The sequence below is a fragment of the Somniosus microcephalus genome, chromosome 11, assembly GCF_052327205.1.
Source record: "Somniosus microcephalus isolate GS21.2 chromosome 11, FLI_Smic_1.0, whole genome shotgun sequence".
Taxonomy (NCBI): domain Eukaryota; kingdom Metazoa; phylum Chordata; class Chondrichthyes; order Squaliformes; family Somniosidae; genus Somniosus; species Somniosus microcephalus.
In genome coordinates this window covers 222,696,647-222,713,453 of record NC_140997.1, presented here as the reverse complement: position 1 = coordinate 222,713,453, position 16,807 = coordinate 222,696,647, and the positions used below count along the sequence as shown (strand labels likewise).

General features: G+C 46.8%; 2 protein-coding genes across 5 annotated transcripts in view; one reads left to right on the top strand and one right to left on the bottom strand.

Moving 5' to 3' along the window:
• fancd2 (FA complementation group D2) overlaps nucleotides 1-8,382 on the bottom strand; it is a 129,472-nt gene extending 121,090 nt beyond the window's left edge. Inside the window, exon 1 of the mRNA XM_086002033.1 lies at nucleotides 8,158-8,382. Coding sequence (XP_085858159.1) covers nucleotides 8,158-8,227 — 70 coding nt within the window. The 5' untranslated portion in view covers nucleotides 8,228-8,382. The remainder of the gene's footprint in view (nucleotides 1-8,157) is intronic.
• Nucleotides 8,383-14,377: 5,995 nt separating this feature from the next.
• emc3 (ER membrane protein complex subunit 3) overlaps nucleotides 14,378-16,807 on the top strand; it is a 35,279-nt gene continuing 32,849 nt past the window's right edge. Inside the window, exon 1 of one of the 4 annotated variants that reach the window (XM_086002031.1) lies at nucleotides 14,378-14,569. In XM_086002031.1, the coding sequence (XP_085858157.1) occupies nucleotides 14,415-14,569 (155 nt within the window). In that variant the 5' untranslated portion in view covers nucleotides 14,378-14,414. The remainder of the gene's footprint in view (nucleotides 14,570-16,807) is intronic. The other 3 variants (XM_086002030.1, XM_086002032.1, XM_086002029.1) reach the window with 3 other exon arrangements.

Genomic DNA, 16,807 nt, shown 5'->3' with positions numbered 1-16,807 from the left:
CCGACACTCAGAACCAAGTTGAAGAGTTTTAGGATAGCCAGTTTCAGTTTGTCGTCTGCGTGTTTAATCATCTCGTTTAGTATGCCGTCTGTCCCGCAAGCTTTTCCTGGTCGCAGGTCCTTGAGTTTTTCAAGAAGTTCTTTTTCTGTTATTATGGCGTCTAGCGGGTTTTGGTTATCTTTTATGGCCATTTCAAGCTTTTCCAGTTTTTTGCGTATTTGGTGTTGCTCTGGTCCTAGTGTGTTTTTCTGGTATAATTTTTCAAAGTGGTTTACCCATGTGTCCCCATTTTGAATGGACAAATCGTCGTGTTGTTTTTTGTGTAGTGTTTTCAAGTTGTCCCAGAAACAATTCGACTCAATGGATTCCTCCATGGAGCTGAGTGTATTCTTAATAAATTGCTCTTTTTTGGTCCTGAGTGTGTTTCTGTATTGTGTTAGCGTCTGACAATAAGTAAGGCGTAATTCCTCGTTTTCTGGATGTCTGTGTTTTTGGTTTGATAGTTTTCTAAGTTTTTTCCTCATGTTATGGCAATCATGGTCAAACCATTTTTCATAGTTTTTTGTTTTGGGTTTGTTCTTGCGAGCTTTCAAGTTTGCATTTGTTGCCAAATTATCAAAAATATTGTTTAGTTTACTAACTGCCCGGTTTACGCCTTCTTTATTGTGAGTGTATATGTTATCCAGAAAGGTGTCTAAGAGAGCTTGAGTTGATGCATTGCTAATTGTTTTCTGGTATTTTTCCGTGTCGTTTTTGGCCCATCTGTACGATTTTTTGGTGTTGTACACAGTTTACTGGGTTGTGTTTCTATGTTGTTTGTTTCTGTCTTTTTGAGAAACATAGTAATTTGACTGTGATCTGACAGTGTTGTTTGTGGTTTGACTGTGAATGCTCTGAAAGAGGATGGGTCCAAGTCTGTAATCATATAGTCTACTGTGCTGCAGCCAAGAGGTGAGCAGTAGGTCGATCTTCCTAGGAGGTCTCCTATGAACCTACCATTGACAATGTACAGACCCAGGTTTCGACAGAGCTGTAGTAGCTGTTTACCGTTGGTATTTGACTGCTTGTCGCAGTTATGCCTGTATGGAAGGGAAGGGATGTCAAAGTGGTTATTCCCAAATACGTAATTGTTTCCCGGATTATTGGTGAAGTCTGGTTCTTCGCCCGTTCTTGAATTGAGGTCCCCACAGATCAACACGTTCCCCTGGGCCTGGTATTGGATAATTTCCCCCTCCATGTTGGAGAAGGTGTCCTCTTTGTAGTACGGGGAATCGATTGGAGGGATATAAAGTGCGCAAATGTAAACATCTTGGGTGTTTGAGATAATCTCCCTCTCAAGTTTGAGCCACATATGGTTTTCGCCCTTTTTTATAAATTTGATGTAATTCTTAAGTTCTGTTTTAAACCAGATCAGTATGCCTCCGGAGTCTCTGCCTTGGGTTACACTTGGTAATTTATTGGAGGGGACCACTAGCTCAGTGTACCCTTGGGGACAGCCGGTGTGTCCTTTTCCTTTATACCAAGTTTCCTGTAAAATGATAATATCTAGATCTTTAGTTTCCTCTATGAACTCTGGGGTCCTACTCTTCACTTCTCGCAGTGAAGAGCATAGACCTTGGATATTCCAGGTCGAAATATATAAGGATTTCATGTTAAGTTTTATCTTTTTCTATGATAGGTTAAAGAGTGGTACGTGTTTGTCGTGTCTAAGTGTGGGGAAAAAAAAAAAATCACCCCAGTTGTCTACAAAAGTTAATACAATTTGGTTACAGTTCTTTCTATTAATTAGTCCTTGATCCATAAGGCGGAAGTAGATGCTGCTGCACATCTGCTTATTGTCTCTTAATGGATTGTTTCTGTCTGAGGTATTGCGTACGTCCTGTGCATCTCTCCCTCTGTCTGGCTGGTAGCGGTCCTATTCCCCTGTGGGACAGGAGTGGTGCAGGTCTGATAATGTTGTTTTGCATGGGGATCCTCTCCGGTCTCGGTTGGTGTGGTGGTGGTCTTTGTAGTGTTCCTGATATGTACCCCGCTGATCTCTGGTGGTCGGGGGGGGGGTCCTCTTGGAGTCTGGGTATGGACCCGGTTAAAAGCGACGTCCTTCAGGGCTTTAGCAAAGATCGATATTTTTTGCCTTTGGATGTGGACGTGGTCGTAAAGACATTCTTCATCGAGGGTGGGGTGTTGGGCCAGGTGTACGTTGTGGTTTGATTCGCATTCTGTTGCTATGCTGGCATTTATCTCATGAATTGTGTTGTTGTTGAAGTCTGTTCTCGGCAATATTGTGGAAACAGTGATTCTAGTGTTTGGAAATGTACTGCTTGCCTTCCTAATCATTCCTCTGAGCGATGTTGCTACCTCTTTCTGTTTGGCCTTTAGGTCATTTGTGCCCGTGTGTATTATTATGTGTTGGGGGGAGCCTAATCTGGCTTTGGTCAGCCATCCCATGGCTCTGTCTGTTGTTGGGCACCAAATCTTTTCTACTTTACTTCTAGGGAAGAGCTTTTTCTCCCATAGAAATTTCCCATTTGAGTCTATGAGTATTACGACGTCAGCCTTGTTTGTGTTTACTGTCTGGTGGCTTTCGCCTGGACTCATAGTGTGTGTGCTGGGCTGGGGTGTCTGGTGTGTGCGTACCTCTTGTGAGCGGCTCGCTTGTGGTTCCATGGTGGTGGGGGAAGATTGCGAGTCAGCATGCTGGTCGGTCTGTGTGGCACCCCTTGTATTGTGTGTCTGTTGCTTTTGTTCCGTGTGGGAGTGCAGCCGTTCCGTCCGGCTCTGTCTTCTCTTATCTCTAGTCTCTGGTTGCTGGTCTAATGGTGTTTTCTCTCCTCTATGGCTCTCTTCTTTTTCCTGCAGCTCTTTCACCTGATTCTTAAGTAGATTCACCTGGTTATCAAGTCTATTCAGCTCTCTCTTGTGTCTCTCCCTCTCCTGCTTTTGTTTGTCATTCAATTTGAGGACCTCCTCTCTAAGTTTAACCATCTCTATCTCTAATTGATAAAATTTATCTTTTGGTTGCATCTGGCTGTGTGATCCCGGGGTATGTGTCTGGTCGGCCCTGGAAGGCTCACTCACTTCCTGGCTAAGCTGGTCGGCCCTGGAAGGCTCACTCACTTCCTGGCTATGCTGCTCTTCTCTTGGTGGGCTGGGAATGGTAGGGGAACTATGTGTGGCTTCCTCCGTGGTAGTTATGCTGGGGTTTGTCAGTTGTATCGTGTGGCTGTGGTTCCCCGGGGTTAGTGTCTGGTTTGAACTGTGTGGCTCGCCCACTAAAAACACTGTCATGGCTGATCATCCAAATTCAGTACGCTGTCCCTGCCTTTTCCCCATATCCCTTGATCCCTTTAGCCTCAAGAAATATATCCAACTCTTTCTTGAATATATTTAATGAACTGGCCTCCACCGCCCTCTGTGGCAGAGAATTCCACAGGTTCACCACTTTCTGGGTGAAGAAATTCCTCCTCATTTCAGTCCTAAATGGCTTACTCCTTATCCTTAGACTATGACCCCTGGTTCTGGACTCCCCGGCCATCAGAAACATCCTTCCTACATCTAGTCTGTCCAGACCTGACAGAATTTTATAGGTTTCGATGAGATCCCCTCTCAATCTTCTAAACTTCAGTGAGTATAAGCCCAATTGACACAATCTCTCCTCATACGTCATTCCTGCCATCCCAGGTATCAGCCTGGTGAATCTTCGCTGCACTCCCTCCATGGCAAGAACGCCCTTCCTCAGGTAAGGTGACCAAAACTGCACACAATACTCAAGGTACGGTCTCACCAAGGCCCTGTACAACTGTAGCAAGACATCCTTGTTCCTCTACTCGAACCCTCTCGCTACGAAGGCCAACAAACCATTTGCCTTCTTAACTGCCTGCTGCACCTGCATGCTTACCTTCAGCGACCGGTGCACAAGGACACCCAGGTCTCTTTGCACTTCCCCTTCTCCCAATCTATTGCCATTCAAATAATAATCTGCCTTCCTGTTTTTGCCACCAAAGTGGATAACCTCACATTTATCCACATTATAGTGCATTTGCCATGTTTCTGCCCAATCACCCAACCTGTCCAAATCGTACTGGAGTTTCCCGACATCCCCCTCGCAGCTTACCCTCCCGCCCAGCTTTGTGTCGTCTGCAAATTTGGACATATTACATCCAATTCCCTCGTTCAGATCATTAATATATATTGTGAACAGCTGGGGTCCTAGGACCGATCCTTGCGGTACCCCACTAGTCACTGCCTGCCACTCGGAAAACGACCCGTTTATTCCAACTCTTTGCTTTCTGTCCACCAACCAGTTCTCTATCCAAGTCAATACCTTGCCCCCAATCCCATGTGCCTTAATTTTGCACGCTAATCTCTTATGTGGGACCTTATCGAAAGCCTTCTGAAAGTCCAAATACACCACATCCATTGGTTCTCCCTTATCTATTTTACCAGTTACATCCTCAAAAAATTCCAGTAGATTAGTCAAGCATGATTTACCTTTTGTAAATCCATGTTGACTTTGTCCGATCCTGTCACTGCTTTCCAAGTGCTCTGCTATTACATCTTTTATAATAGACTCTAGCATTTTCCCCACTACCGATGTCAGGCTTACCGGTCTATAATTCCCCGCTTTTTCTCTACCACCTTTTTTGAATAGTGGGGTAACATTAGCAACCCTCCAATCCATGGGTACCGTTCCAGAGTCTATCGAGTTCTGGAAGATGACCAGTAATGCATCTACTATCTCTAGGGCCACTTCCTTAAGTACCCTGGGATGTAGACCATCAGGCCCTGGGGATTTATCGACCTTCAGTCCCATCAATTTTCCTAACACCATTTTCCTACAAATACTGATTTCTTTCAGTTCCTCTCTTTCATCAGACCCTATGTTCCCCGGCATCTCTGGGAGGTTATTTGTGTCCTCCTTTGTGAAGACAGAACCAAAGTATGTATTTAGTTGGTCTGCCATTTCCTTGTTTCCCATTATAAATTCCCCTGATTCTGACTGTAAGGGACCTACGCTTGACTTCACCAATCTTTTTCTCTTCACATATCTATAAAAGCTTTTACAGTCAGTTTTTATGTTCCATGCTAGCTTACTCTCTCATTCTATTTTCCATTTCTTAATTAATCCCTTTGTCCTCCTTTGTTGACTCCTAAACTGCTCCCAATCCTCAGGATTATTGCTTTTTCTAGCCAATTTATATGTCCTCTCCTTGGATCTTATGCTATCCCTAATTTCCCTTGTTAGCCACGGTTGAGTCACCTTTTTTGTTTTATTTTTATGCCAAACTGGGATGAACAAATTCTGTAGCTCATCCATTCGGTCTTTGAATGTTTGCCATTGCCTATCCACCGTCAACCCATTGAGCGCCATTCCTCACTCAATCCTACCCAACTCGCTCCTCACCGCGATAATGTCATCTGAGGTGTTTTCAACACCCTCTATTCCAGCTAAGGCATTAGCTATCTCATGCTGATATTGCTCACTAGCTGAAGATACACCAAATATCAGCAGGTTCGATAATGTCCATGTCCCTCAATTGTTTTATTTTGGCCTCTACTGCCCCCCTTAAGTTGAATGGTATACGCCTGAGTGGCTGGGCCACAGGCTTCACTTGTGGGTCGATATACAAACTGATCTGATTTGTGTTCAGCCTTCCTACTCCCTGGAACACCTTTTGGATACCGCTGTTCTAGTAGCTGTCTTACATCTACCACAGCTGAGACATCTGCGCCTATTTTTAAAACTCCCAGTTTCATGGCTGTCTCCCTTCCTAGCAACGGCTCTCCATGGCCTTTAACCACAATGAACTCCGCCTGCTCAGTTCTCTTACCTATTGTAATCCCACATGTGAATACACCTTTAACCGACAGTGGTCGGCTAGAAGCATAAGAGAATAACTTTCTCTCTGTCTTAGGGACATGTGACTGACACTTAATGTGTTCTGACTTTAATCCTTCCCATGTATTCTCATCTATCATATTACTAGTTGCACCCGAATCAATTAACACTCAGGTTTACTCCCCCCACACAAAAGATAAGTCTCTCTGTCACGTTATTTCCAGTAACAGCAAATGCAAAGTCATTTTGTTCCTCTACATTGTTCACACTGTGTTTCTTTGTACCCTTTGTGCAGCATACTTTGGAGAAATGATCCTTTCCCTTGCACTTATGACACGTTTGTCCGCGTGCTGGGCATTTCGGATCTCTGCCCATGTGGTCTGTGTGTCCACATCTGTAACATTTCCTTTCGTTCCTATTGCCATTTCCCTTTGGTTTCTCTGTCGAGCTTTTCGCATAATACCCTCTTTTCTGTGTAACACGACGAACAGTATCTGTCTCCGCCTTCTCTGTACATGACATGGCTGACATCTGCTCCTTGATTTTTTCACATTGTGAGGCCAACTGCAACGTGCGGGCGAGCGTTAGACCATGCCCTTCCTCTAGCAATTTCCTCCGCACATAGGCTGACGTGCACCTACTCAGGATAGCGTCTCTCATTTGATTATCCGCATCCCCCCCAAAAGCACAGTCTTTAGCAGCCTGCCGCAAGCGAGTAGCAAATTGTTGCACAGTCTCGCCTGTCAACATAATATGCTCAGAACGGTCACTTGGGAGAGGGGCCAGAGCACCAACACTAGCTAGCAATCTGTGCCTTTGTCTTAAGGAGTGATGGGATAAAAGGAGAAAATTGAACAGGACAAAAAAGACAAAGTTATGACCATTGTGCATCCAGTGCCAACTAAGATATTCAAATCCCCAAAACTTGTTATAGCTGTAACACTGACATTACACTGGCATGCAGAAAGATGCATGCTTTAACTTGAAGGTGAATGTCACTCTGGATAAAGAGCAGAGAATCAATGCAATGTCAATGTTATTCCTTTTACTCCTGTTAATTCAAATACATTGTTGCACAAACCAAAATCAAATTACCCACTAATTTGAATTAAGCAATTTAATTAAAACCACACTCTCAAATCAACAGGTAAATTCAAATAAAACTTCAAAAATTAGTAAATTGTATTGGCCTTCCCAGCAAGGGTGTAAGGAAATATTATTTTGCATTTATCCAGAGACTTTTTTTAAATTGATCCAGGACCAGAAGCATGCATCTATCTCTTGCTGCCAACCAGTTAAACATAGATTTACAACTTGGACTTCAGGGTGAAGTAGTGGAGGCAAAAAACCTGGAGACAACTGACTGTGGGGATTGGTGAACTGTAGCTTCTTTCTAGATGGATGTACTAGAATTATACAATTTCTTATGTTCTTATTTCACAGCACAGGAGGCCATTCGGCCCGTCGAGCCCGTGCCGGCTCTTTGCAAGAGCACTTCAGCTAATCCCACTCCCCCGGCCTCTCCCCCTAGCCCTGCAATTTTTTTTCCTTCAGGTACTTTATCCAATTCCCTTTTGAGAGCCAGGATTCAATCTGCTTCCACCACCCTGTCAGGCAGCACATTCCAGATCCTAACCGCTCGCTGCATGAAGAAGTTTTTTTGCTCACACGTCGCCTTCGCCAATCACCTTAAATCTGCGTCCTCTGGTCCTCGACCCTCCCGCCAAGGGGGAACAAGGTTCTCTCTACCTACGATAGCAAAATCTCTCTACCTACTCTGTCGAGACCCCTCATGGAATGGCCTCACTCGTATCTTGTGGATGGGAGCATTGTGACCACCTGAGGTGGGGCACTGCTGATGGATTGGGAAGTGTGTGGGTGTGGTCCATGGAGGTTAGACAATAATTGATAAACATAGAAACATAGAAGATAGGAGCAGGAGTAGGCCATTTGGCCCCTCGAGCCTGCTCTGCCATTCAATGAGATCATGGCTGATCATCCAAATTCAGTACCCTGTCCCTGCCTTCTCCCCATATCCCTTGATCCCTTTAGCCTTAAGAAATATATCCAACTCCTTCTTGAATATATTTAATGAATTGGCCGCAACTGCCTTCTGTGGTAGAGAATTCCACAGGTTCACCACTCTCTGAGTGAAGAAATTCCTCCTCATCCTCATCTCTGACCTAAATGGCTTACCCCTTATCCTGAGACTGTGTGTCCTGTCCCTGTGTGTGTGGAAAATTAATGGAAAACACAACAGCAAATCGGTGTCAAACACTTTAAAAAATAATAATTATAAGCTTGAGGGATTTAGTTACTTGATATCTCTTTGGCAGTGCCCTCATGGTGATCATCGGCTGACTTGGAGAGTCTTCGTTTGGCCACCATGGTCTGAAGCTCAGGCCTCCTGCTGCTGCCTCACTCTCCCGCTCCGCTGCCGGCGGCTCAGCAAACTCGTCCAGCCCGCCACTCGGGGCAAGGCCACTGCGCACGCGTCGCCGCCCGGGTCCGCGGTCACTGCGCCTGCGCGGTGTGAGGAGTGCATCATGGGACTTGTAGTCTTTTCTTTAAGGAGGCCCCTCAACTGCTGCCGCATTGGGACTCAAAGGAAACTTCATTCATTTTTTCCAAAATACCAAACCCCTCCTCCCCTCCAAGAAAATGTTGGAAATACTCAGGCTTTATCTGTAGAAAGAACAGACAAGCTGATGTTTCAGGTGTGGAGGCTTCATCAGAACACCTGTTTTGAGTATTTCCAACATTTTTTTTGTTTTCAGATTTCCAGCACCTGTAGTTTGTTTTGTGTATTTACCCCCTCCCCATTTAGTTTGGTTTAACAAGCTAACTAACTGTCTTCATCCGAAGAGGGTCAGCACTTAAAGTTTCAACTTGTTCCTCTTTTAATGGACCAAATAAATTAAACAAATAAACTGTAAATAAACCTCTAAAACTTTAAATAAACCTTAGCAAATCAAATTAAAATTTGGTTGTCCAATCCAATTATGCACTCCAGTCCCCGCGGCGCCCACCGGTCACGGAAGTGCTCGAGCGCGTCGGCGGACACCGCGTGTTCCATCTCCAGGGCCACCCGGGCGCGAACATGGCCGCGGAAGAGAGGGAGGCAATCTGGCTGGACGACCCCCAAGTTTCAACTTGTTAAGTTTTTAACTGGCAGGCGTTTAAAAAAAGACTTGCATTTATACAGCGCCTTTCACAACCACCGGTCGTCCCAAAGCGCTTTACAGCCAATGAAGTACTTTTTTTGGAAGTCTTCTATAGGCATATAAATAGTAAACGGGTAGTAAGAGGAGGGGTGGGGCCGATAAGGGACCAAAAAGGAGATCTATGCATGGAGGCAGAGGGTATAGCTGAGGTACTAAATGAGTCGTCTTCTTCTTAGGCAGTCCCTCAGAACCGAGGATGACTTGCTTCCACATTAAAAATGAGCTCACAGCTGACTGATGAGTCCAATGCGGGACCCACAGTCTCTGTCACAGGTGGGGCAGGCGGTTGTTGAAGGGGCGGGTGGGTGGAGTGCTTGGGTTGACGTGCGCTCCTTGCTCTTGCTCCCGGCGAAGAGACTCGAGGTGTTCGGCGCCTTCCCGGATGCTTCGCCTCCACTTTTTGCGGTCTTGGGCCAGGGATTCCCACGTGTCAGTGGGGATGTTGCACTTTTTCAAGGAGGCTTTGAGGGTGTCCTTGAAGCGTTTCCTCTGCCCACCTGGGGCTCTCTTGCTGTGTCGGAGCTCCGAGTAGAGCGCGTGTTTTGGGAGTCTCGTATTGGGCATGCGGACAATGTGACCCGTCCATCAGAGCTGATTGAGCGTGGTCAAAGCTTCGATACTGGGGATGTTGGCCTGAGCAAGAACACTGACGTTGGTGCACTTATCCTGCCAATGGATTTGCAGGATCTTGCGGAGGCAGCGTTGGTGGTACCTCTCCAGTGCTTTGGGGTGCCTGCTGTACCTGGTCCATGTCTCTGAGGCATACAGCAGGGCGGTTATCACTGCTGCTCTGTAGACCATGAGCTTAGTGCCGGGTTTGAGGTCCTGGTCTTCAAACACTCTCTTCCTGAGGCGACCGAAGGCTACACTGGCACACTGAAGGCACACTAAATGAGTACTTTGCATCTGTCTTCACCAAGGAAGAAAATGCTGCTAAAGTCATAGTGAAAGAGGAGGTAGAGTGGAGTTACTGGATGAGATAAAGAGGAGGTAAGTCACCAGGACCGGATGGGTTCCATCCTAGGATGCTGACTCTTAATACCGGCAATTGCTGATTTAAAGTCAAGCAAGTGCCCCCTTTTTAAAGGGGCACAACAAATAAAGACTGTAAGTTAACAAAAAAAGTTAAAAGGAAACATAACAAATTAAATTAAAATTCCATTTCCAGGGGTGATGATGCACTCCAGTCCCTCTGGTGCCCACCGGTCGTGGAAGATCCGAGGACGCTGAGGGAAGTAAAGGTGGAAATTGCGAAGGTACTGGCCATAATCTTCCAATCCTCCTTGGATACGGGGGTGGTGCCAGAGAACTGAAGAATTGCAAATGTTACACCCTTGTTCAAAAAAGGTTTGTAAGGATAAACCCAGCTACTACAGGCAAGTCAGTTTAACCTCGGTAGTGGGGAAGCTTTTGGAAACGATAATCAGGGACAAAGTTAACAGTCACTTGGACAAGTGTGGATTAATTAAGGAAAGCCAGCACGGATTTGTTAAAGGCAAATCGTGTTTAACTAACTTGATCGAGTTTTTTGATGAGGTTGATGTGGTGTATATGGACTTCTAAAAGGTGTTTGATAAAGTGCCACATAATAGGCTTACCAGCAAAGTTGAAGCCCATGGAATAAAAGGGACAGTGGCAGCATGGATACGAAATTGGCTAGGTGACAGGAAACAGATTGTGTAATGGTGAACGGTTATTTTTCGGACTGGAGGAAGGTGTACAGTGGTGTTCCCCAGGTGTTGGTACTAAGACCACTGCTTTTCTTGGGAGTACAGGGCACATTTTCAAAATTTGCAGATGGCACTAAACTTGGAGGTATAGTGAACAGTGAGGAGGACAGTGATAGACTCCAAGAAGACATAGACAGGCTGGTGAAATGGGCGGACACGTGGCAGATGAAATTTAACCCAGAAAAGTGCGAAGTGATACATTTTAGTAGGAAGAACGAGGAGAGGCAATATAAACTAAAGGGTACAATTCTAAAGGGGGTGCATGAACAGAGAGACCTGGGGGTATATGTGCACGTAGTGTTGAAAGGTGGCAAGGCAGGTTGAGAAAGCGATTAAGGGATCCTGGGCTTCATAAATAGAGGCATAGAGTACAAAAGCAAGGAAGTTATGATGAACCTTTATAAAATACTGGTTCGGCCTCAACTGGAGTATTGTGTCCAATTCTGGGCACCGCACTTTAGGCAGGATGTGAAGGCCTTAGAGAGAGTGCAGAAAAAATTTACGGGAATGATTCCAGGGATGAGGGGCTTCAGTTACGTGGATAGACTGGAGAAGCTGGGGTTGTTCTCCTTAGAGCAGAGAAGGTTGAGAGGAGATTGGATAGAGGTATTCAAAATCATGAGGGGTCTAGACAGAATAGAGAGAAAGTGTTCCCATTAGCAGAAGGGTCAAGAACCAGAGGACACAGATTCAAGGTGATTGGCAAAAGAACCAAAGGCGACATGAGGAAAGACTTTTTTACGCAGTGAGTGGTTAGGATCTGGAATGCACTGCCTGAAAGGGTGGTGGAGGCAGACTCAATCATGGCTTTCAAAAGGGAATTGGATAAGTACCCGAGGGGAAAAAATTTGCAGGGCTATGGGGAAAGGGCGGGGGAGTGGGACTAGCTGAAGTGCTCTTGCAGAGAGCCGGCACGGGCTCGACGGGCCGAATGGCCTCCTTCTGTGCTGTAGCCAATCTATGATTCTATGTGTAGTCACTGTTGTAATGTAGGAAACGCGGTAGCCAATTTGCGTAAAGCAAGCTCCCACAAACAACAATGTGATAATGACCAGATAATCTGGGGGTTTTTAATGTTGATTGAGGGATAAATATTGGCCAGCACACAGGGGATAACTCCCCTACTTTTCTGCGAAATAGTGGCCATGGGATCTTTCCCGTCCACCCGAGTGAGCAGACGGGGCCTCGATTTAACGTCTCATCCGAAAGACAGCACCCTCCGACAGAGCAGCACTCCCTCAGCCTAGATTTTTGTGCTCAAGTCTCTGGAGTGGGGGGGGGCGGTCTCTGGAGTTTGGTGCTAATCCTGATATTTTACCACCATTGGCAAACTAATATAACTTAGTCATCCTGGGACATAAAACTCTTACCAGGGATTTTTAAAATTTGTTTATGGGATGTGGGCATCACTGGCAAAGCCAGCATTTATTGCCCATCCCTAATTGCCCTTGAGAAAGTGGTGGTGAGCCACCTTCTTGAACCGCTGCAGTTTGTGTGGTGAAGGTACTCCCACAGTGCTGTTACGTAGAGAGTTCCAGGATTTTGACCCAGCAACGATGAAGGATCGGTGATACTTCTAAGTCAGGATGGTATGTGACTTGGAGGGGAACTTGGAGGTGGTGGTGTTCCCATGCGCCTGCTGCCCTTGTCCTTCTAGGTGGAAGAAGTTGCGGGTTTGGGAGGTGCTGCCGAAGAAGCCTTGGCGAGTTGCTGCAGTGCATCTTGTAGATGATACACACTGCAGCCACGGTACGCCGGTGGTGGAGGGAGTGAATGTTTAAGCTGGTGGATGGGATGCCAATCAAGCGGGCTGCTTTGTCCTGGATGGTGTCGAGCTTCTTGAGTGTTGTTGGAGCTGCACTCATCCAGGCAAGTGGAGAGTATTCCATCACACTCCTGACTTGCGCCTTGTAGCTGGTGGAAAGGCTTTGGGGAGTCAGGAGGTGAGACACTTGCCGCAGAATACCCAGCCTCTGACCTGCTCTTGTTGCCACAGTATTTACGTGGCTGGTCCAGTTAAGTTTCTGGTCAATGGCGACTCCCAGGATGTTGATGGTGGGGGATTCGGTGATGGTACTCTTCTTCTCTTCTTCTTAGGCAGTCCCTCGGAACCGAGGATGACTTGCTTCCACATTAAAAATGAGTTTGCAGGTGACTGATGAGTCCAATGCGGGACCTACAGTCTCTGTCACAGGTGGGGCAGACGGTGGTTGAAGGGGCGGGTGGGTAGGGTGCTTGGGTTGACATGCGCTCTTTGCGCTGCCTGCACTTGGCTTCCGCTTGCTCCCGGCGAAGAGACTCGAGGTGTTCGGCACCTTCCCGGATACTTCTCCTCCACTTTGTGCGGTCTTGGGCCAGGGATTCCCAGGTGTCGGTGGGGATGTTGCACTTTTTCCAAGGAGGCTTTGAGGGTGTCCTTGAAGCGTTTCCTCTGCCCACCTGGGGCTCTCTTGCCGTGCCGGAGCTCAGAGTAGAGCGCTTGTTTTGGGAGTCTCGTATCGGGCATGCGGACAATGTGACTCGTCCATCGGAGCATCGAGCGTGGTCAAAGCTTCGATGCTGGGGATGTTGGCCTGAGCGAGAACACTGACATTGGTGGCTGTCGAGGGGACTGTTCGGCCTGATTGCCTGCCTCTCTTCCGCAGCTATGTTCGCGCCCGGGTGGCCCTGGAGATGGAGCACACGGTGCCCGCCTGCACGCTCAAGGCCTTCTGAGACCGGTGGGTGCTGCGGGGACTGGAGTGCATCATCACCCCGGACGGGGTGATTTTAATTTAATTTGACAAGTTTTAAACATTAATCTAGGGTTTTTTAAGCTTTTTTACAGTCCACTCTTAAGGCTAAAGGGATCAAGGGGTATGGGGAGAAAGCAGGGACCGGGTACTGAAATTGGATGATCAGCCATGATCGCATTGAATGGCGGAGCAGCTCGAGGGGCCGAATGGCCTACTGCTGCTCCTATCTTCTATGTTTCTTACTTGTTCGGTCAGGAGAGCGAGAGGCTCCGCTCGGCGATGCAGAGAGCCCTGCAGATGGAGAAGAATGTCAACCAGAGTCTGCCGGATCTGCACAAAGCCTCCACTGGGAGCGCGGACCCTCATCTGTGTGAATTCCTGGAGACCCGCTATCTCTGGATGAACAAGTGCCCGAAACGTCAACTCAAATTTCTCTCCACGGATGTTGCCTGACCTGCTGAGTTTTTCCAACATTCTCTGTTGTTATTTTGGATTTCCAGCATCTGCAGTATTTTGCTATCGAAGAAGCTTGTAGAGACTGGGATCCCCTGCCTTGTAGGCATGAGGGGCTTGTGACTTTGCACAAAGAGCTGAGACTTGAGCTTTGTAAATGTGATTTACTGTAAAATGTTCAAATTTTAAATAAAAAAGATTGTGAAAAAGAAACACTGACATTGGTACTGCTGTTGAATGAAAGGTGCACACTAATGAAACATCTTGCATTGCAGAGGAGGAGAGGGGGGGCGCGGCCTAAAAGATGACGCCGCCGCCGCAGCAGCTTGGACGTCGGTCACGTGCCGTCACGTCGGCTGCGTCGAATCCGTCACGTGATCTTTTGATTGATGCGTGCGGGGGGGGTGGGGGGAGATGTCACTTCCGGCAGAAGATGGCGGAGCCCGAGTTGCTGCTGGACTCCAACATCAGGCTCTGGGTGGTGCTGCCCATCGTCTTCATCACCTTCTTCGTGGGCCTGATCAGGCATTACATCTCCATTCTCTTGCAGAGCGATAAGAAGCTCACGGAGGAGCAGGTTTCCGACAGGTAGAGAAATTACATCCAGCAAATAATAACCCGTTTTCCCCCCCACCAATCTCCATGGAGACCATCTTCTTTCCCAGAACCTCTGGAGTGATTGTCAAATGATTAATGGTGTTTCTGCTTTTCATTTGGTCACTTTTAATTTGTGAATTCGTTTGAACGTTCCAACAATTGCATTTTTTAAATAGGTTTTATTTGCCATCTCCCATTTCTGGCTTTCTGGATATCGTTAATATATAATAGATGTGAAGGGAGAGTCTCCATGCAGATCCTGATCGTCTTCAGCAATTGAAGCGCAGTTTATTCTAGGCTGATTTTTTTTTTAGCCTGACACAGAAATGGGAGCAGCGTGTGCTGTGTGCAAAGGGGACAGTTAGTCCTGCACGGGAGTATATGCACGATAGAAGGACAAAGGTTGACCCCCGCAATATCTGAGATGAACTTTGAATGTGGTGTGTATGCTTGGGTGCCAAAAGCAATCTGGGATTGCGACTGGCTGGAGTCGTACAGCACTGCACTGTTCAGCTCCCTTCTGATGACCCTGCACTTTGTAAGATACTTTATAGCCATACCGATTTTGTTACTGTGCTGAGAGAGCAGTACCAGTTCGGCGAGTTTTTTGTGCTCCACATTGATTGAATAGTGTGGGTAGAATGTTTTTTAAATGGTGGCTACAGACATGAGGGGATGGCCTAATTTCTCAAGAATCCGGTGCAGTTTTAATATACATATATATTTATTACTTAAGTTACTGGTATAGTTTGCATTATGAACAAAATAAATGGAGAACTTATCCAAGATTTCTGGGGGCATAAAGCAATCCCTAGGCAACTTAGCCATCCTTTCTGTTTTTTGTACTTTTTGACCCAAGATTTGATAATTCCCTTAATTTTTGGTTGATGTATAACTACAGTTGTGTTTTTTTTATTCGTTCATGGGATGTAGGCGTTGCTGGCAAGGCCAGCATTTATTGCCCATCCCTAGTTGCCCTCGAGAAGGTGGTAGTGAGCCGCCTTCTTGAATCGCTGCAGTCCATGTGGTGAAGGTACTCCCACAGTGCTGTTAGGTAGGGAGTTCCAGGATTTTGACTCAGCGGCGATGAAGGAACGGTGATATACTTCCAAGTCAGGATGGTGTGTGACTTGGAGGTGGTGGTTTTCCCATGCACCTGCTGCCCTTGTCCTTCTAGGTGGTAGAGGTCGTGGGTTTGGGAGGTGCTGCTGAAGAAGCCTTGGCGAGTTGCTGCAGTTTCTAGTCAATGGCGAACCCCAGGATATTGATGGTGGGGGATTCGGTGATGGTAATGCCGTTGAATGTCATGGGGCGGTGGTTGGACGCTCGCATGTTGGAGATAGTCATTGCCTGGCACTTGTTTGCTGTGGCGCGAATGTTACCTGCCACTTATCAGCCCAAGCCTGAATGACGTCCAGGTCTTGCTGCATGTGCGCATGGACTGATTCATTATCTGAGGAGTTGCGAATAGCACTGAACACTGCAGTCATCAGCGAACATTCCCCAGTTCTGACCTTATGATAGAGGGAAGATCATTGATGAAGCAGCTGAAGATGGTTGCGCCTAGGACACTGCCCTGAGGAACTCCTGCAGTGATGTCCTGGGGCTGTGATGATTGACCGTCAACCACCACAACTATCTTCCTTTGTGCTAGGTATGACTCCAGCCAGTGGAGCGTTTTCCCTCCGATTCCCATTGCCTTCAGTTTTACTCGAGCTCCTTGATGCCACACTCGGTCAAATGCTGCCTTGATGTCAAGGGCAGTCACTCTCACTTCTCCTCTGGAATTCAGCTCCTTTGTCCATGTTTGGACCAAGGCTGTAATGAGGTCAGCAGCCGAGTGGTCCTGGCGGAACCCAAACTGGTCATCAACGAGCAGGTTGTTGGTGAGTAAGTGCTGCTTGATAGCACTGTCGACGACACCTTCCATCACTTTGCTGATAATTGAGAGTAGATTGATGGCGATAATTGGTCAGGTTGGATTTTTCCTGCTTTTTGTGGACAGGACATAACCTGGGCAGTTTTCCACATTGTCGGATAGATGCCAGTGTTATAGCTGTACTGGAACAGCTTTGCTAGAGGCGCGGATAGTTCTGCAGCACAAGTCTTCAGCACGACAGCTGGGATGTTGTCGGGGCCCATAACCTTTGCTGTATCCAGTGCGCTCGGCCGTTTCTTGATATCACGTGGAGTGAATCGATTTGGCTGAAGACTGGCTTCTGTGGTGGT